The 2,600-nt window shown below is 38.2% G+C and overlaps 1 protein-coding gene and 1 pseudogene across 1 annotated transcript in view; one reads left to right on the top strand and one right to left on the bottom strand.

The window, feature by feature from the left end:
• Positions 1-358, bottom strand: part of LOC118333259 — an 8,040-nt pseudogene extending 7,682 nt beyond the window's left edge.
• Positions 359-1,903: 1,545 nt separating this feature from the next.
• zc4h2 (zinc finger, C4H2 domain containing) overlaps positions 1,904-2,600 on the top strand; it is an 8,874-nt gene continuing 8,177 nt past the window's right edge. The window contains exon 1 of the mRNA XM_035668821.1: positions 1,904-2,061. Coding sequence (XP_035524714.1) covers positions 2,009-2,061 — 53 coding nt within the window. The 5' untranslated portion in view covers positions 1,904-2,008. The remainder of the gene's footprint in view (positions 2,062-2,600) is intronic.

Consider the following 2,600-nt stretch of genomic DNA (forward strand, 5'->3'; position numbering starts at 1 on the left):
TACTGTGAAATTAGAAACATCTGGCAACTGGGCCAGATATCATTGTAGGTTTTGGTCTACAAATTCTTAAGTTTACTACATACTAATGCCTTCTTGTAGCCTTTCAATTACAGTACAGGTTAACAAATTCAAAACCACTACAGAGGCAATTTAAACATTTCAACAAAATATAAAACACAATAAAAATTGAATAGAAAATGAAAGGTAGCTACTTACAGTTGACATTTGTAATTTTTTTTCAGATAGGTACTTGTAGTAGCCTTTTCTCTGTGGAGTCATATGAAACCGCTTGCAATACCTACAAGGATTATACTGAATGAGAATGGACCATTGTATTGTTCCCAAGAACTTCTCTCTTGCTTAATCCAATGGCAGCCCGGGGCCCATGCGTTTTAGAGAGGCAGCCTTCATCTTCTGTGCGGAGTTTTCCTTCTAAATTGATTATATTACCGTGTGTCAGTCATCTCTAGGATATAGACGGGATCTTTGTCTCCCAAATCTATTTATAGAGGGACACAAATCAACAGTAACTCAGCAGCACCTGATGTTCCAATAGCAGTGAAAGCACCAGCACATTCTGCTAATCTAATAATCCCTCCAGTTAATGTTTTAAGCATATGTTGTTATGGCATACAGTGATTTTGGGGTTGGTGTGGTGGTGTGTTTGGTTAGACTGTTTGCTAACTGCTTATGTTGTTTTTGTGGTAGCTAGCAGGGCCGTAGCCAGGATTTTAGAGGCACTGAGGTTACTGTATTATGTCCAAGGAACCCCTGAGCCCTGCAGCTAATTTAGACAGGCTGAAAAACAGAGCTATAAAATGCTGATGTTTTTGTGTTATTCAGTTCATTAAGCGGTATAACTTTTATTTTATTTCATTGTCGTAACATGTTTTGTTATCCTTACCAGGACATAAATCCTTATGACAAAAATCGTTGAACTGGTATATTTTTTTTCCATTTTTCAGAATCAGAATCAGAATCAGAAATACTTTATTGATCCCCAGGGTGGAATTTGTTTTTTGTTCTTCTTAAAGGCACTAAGTCTAAAGAGAGTTTTACTGTACTTAACTCTTAATCACAGTGTAAATTATCTTCAGGTCTCCAAATTGCTAAAAATATTGGATATAACCTCTGCACAGTGCTGGAGCATAACTAAGTACATATATTCAAGTACTGTGTGTTCAATTTCAAGGTGTTTAACTTATTTACGTATTTCTATTTTATACTACTTCTACTTCACTGTTTCAGATATGAGCATATGACTTTTTATTCCACTTTTTATATATTTATATTGTCACTTTACAGAGTCATATTTTGCAAAGAAGTCGTTACATTAGCTTTTAAAATGCAATACACTGTTTTGGAATAAACTACCCTATAGTAAACAACTTAGAAATATCTCCATCTGCAGCTACAACATTAAAATACTTTTAGTACAGTAAAGTCATTTTACTTTTGACAGTCTGAGTATATTTTTCTGATGTTTAATGTAGAACTGATGTGATTTCTATTTGTTTTACTATATTTCTTTCTTGTGGCGTTGCTACTTTCACTGAAGTAATCTGATCTAAATACTTCTTTCACAACTTGCCACAGCCCTGATAGTAATACGTAGAGAAAAACGTACTCCATTTTGCTCCTCGATATGACAAACTGTTTTCTCTTTTTCACTTTTACTTTCACCTGTTTCTTCCGCTGTTCAGACGTCTGCAGCGAGTCACTAATTTAAACTATTAAATGTGTATTTAATGCGGAGCGAAGTTGTTTCCATCTACGTGTAAAGCTGCTTTAAGGAGAGGTAGCTACTTTATATTTCAGTTCACTAAACCACCTGGGTGCTCGTGCCCGCTACTCGTCACAACGCAGCCACTGTATTCACGTTGCGGGCGCGTACTCGTGTGCGCGCTCACAACGGCTATTGTGTTTTTTTTTTTTTATCAACAAGGAGAGCACCGTGGCCCTACGGGTAACCGAGCAGGACAACTGAACGACAAGGAACGGCAGCGCCATGGCGGACGAACAAGAAATAATGTGCAAATTAGAGAATATCTTGGAAGTACGGTAAGACTTGGACGTGGGCCGCAATTAATGGTTGTCAGATGTTTGACACGTTACTGAGAAACGAGAGTGTTAGCTAACGTTAGCCGGCCAGGAACAAACCACCTTGGCTTCGCTTTTGTTACTGAGCTAGCTGATATTAGCCGGTCTGCTGGGGACCCTGCCTTTTAATGGGGTTTTTGTTCTAGTCTTCTTTAGCTCATTTCAGACAGGGTTGTCGAGCAATCACGGCAGGCTAGACATTAGACATTGGATACAAGTAAGATGTACTGAAGGTGCATGTTCGGATCATACGTGCATCAACATTACAGATGTGTATCAGCAAAATGCCAGATGTGCGTTGCTCATTATTTTTTGTGGGTAAGCTAGCTGCTTAGATAGCAGGTTTATCGGTCATTAACTCATTAATTACGGCTGGCACAATGGTGTTTGTTTGCTCTGTCTTCTTTGCAGCCAGGTTTAGTAACTGTGTAACAAATGTACAGACTACATTAACTCATGCACTAAATATTAATCCACGGCTTGAATTTCCCTCGGGATAA

The sequence above is a fragment of the Morone saxatilis genome, unplaced genomic scaffold, assembly GCF_004916995.1.
Source record: "Morone saxatilis isolate NCDOM2014 unplaced genomic scaffold, NCSU_SB_2.0 Contig22, whole genome shotgun sequence".
Classification (NCBI taxonomy): domain Eukaryota; kingdom Metazoa; phylum Chordata; class Actinopteri; family Moronidae; genus Morone; species Morone saxatilis.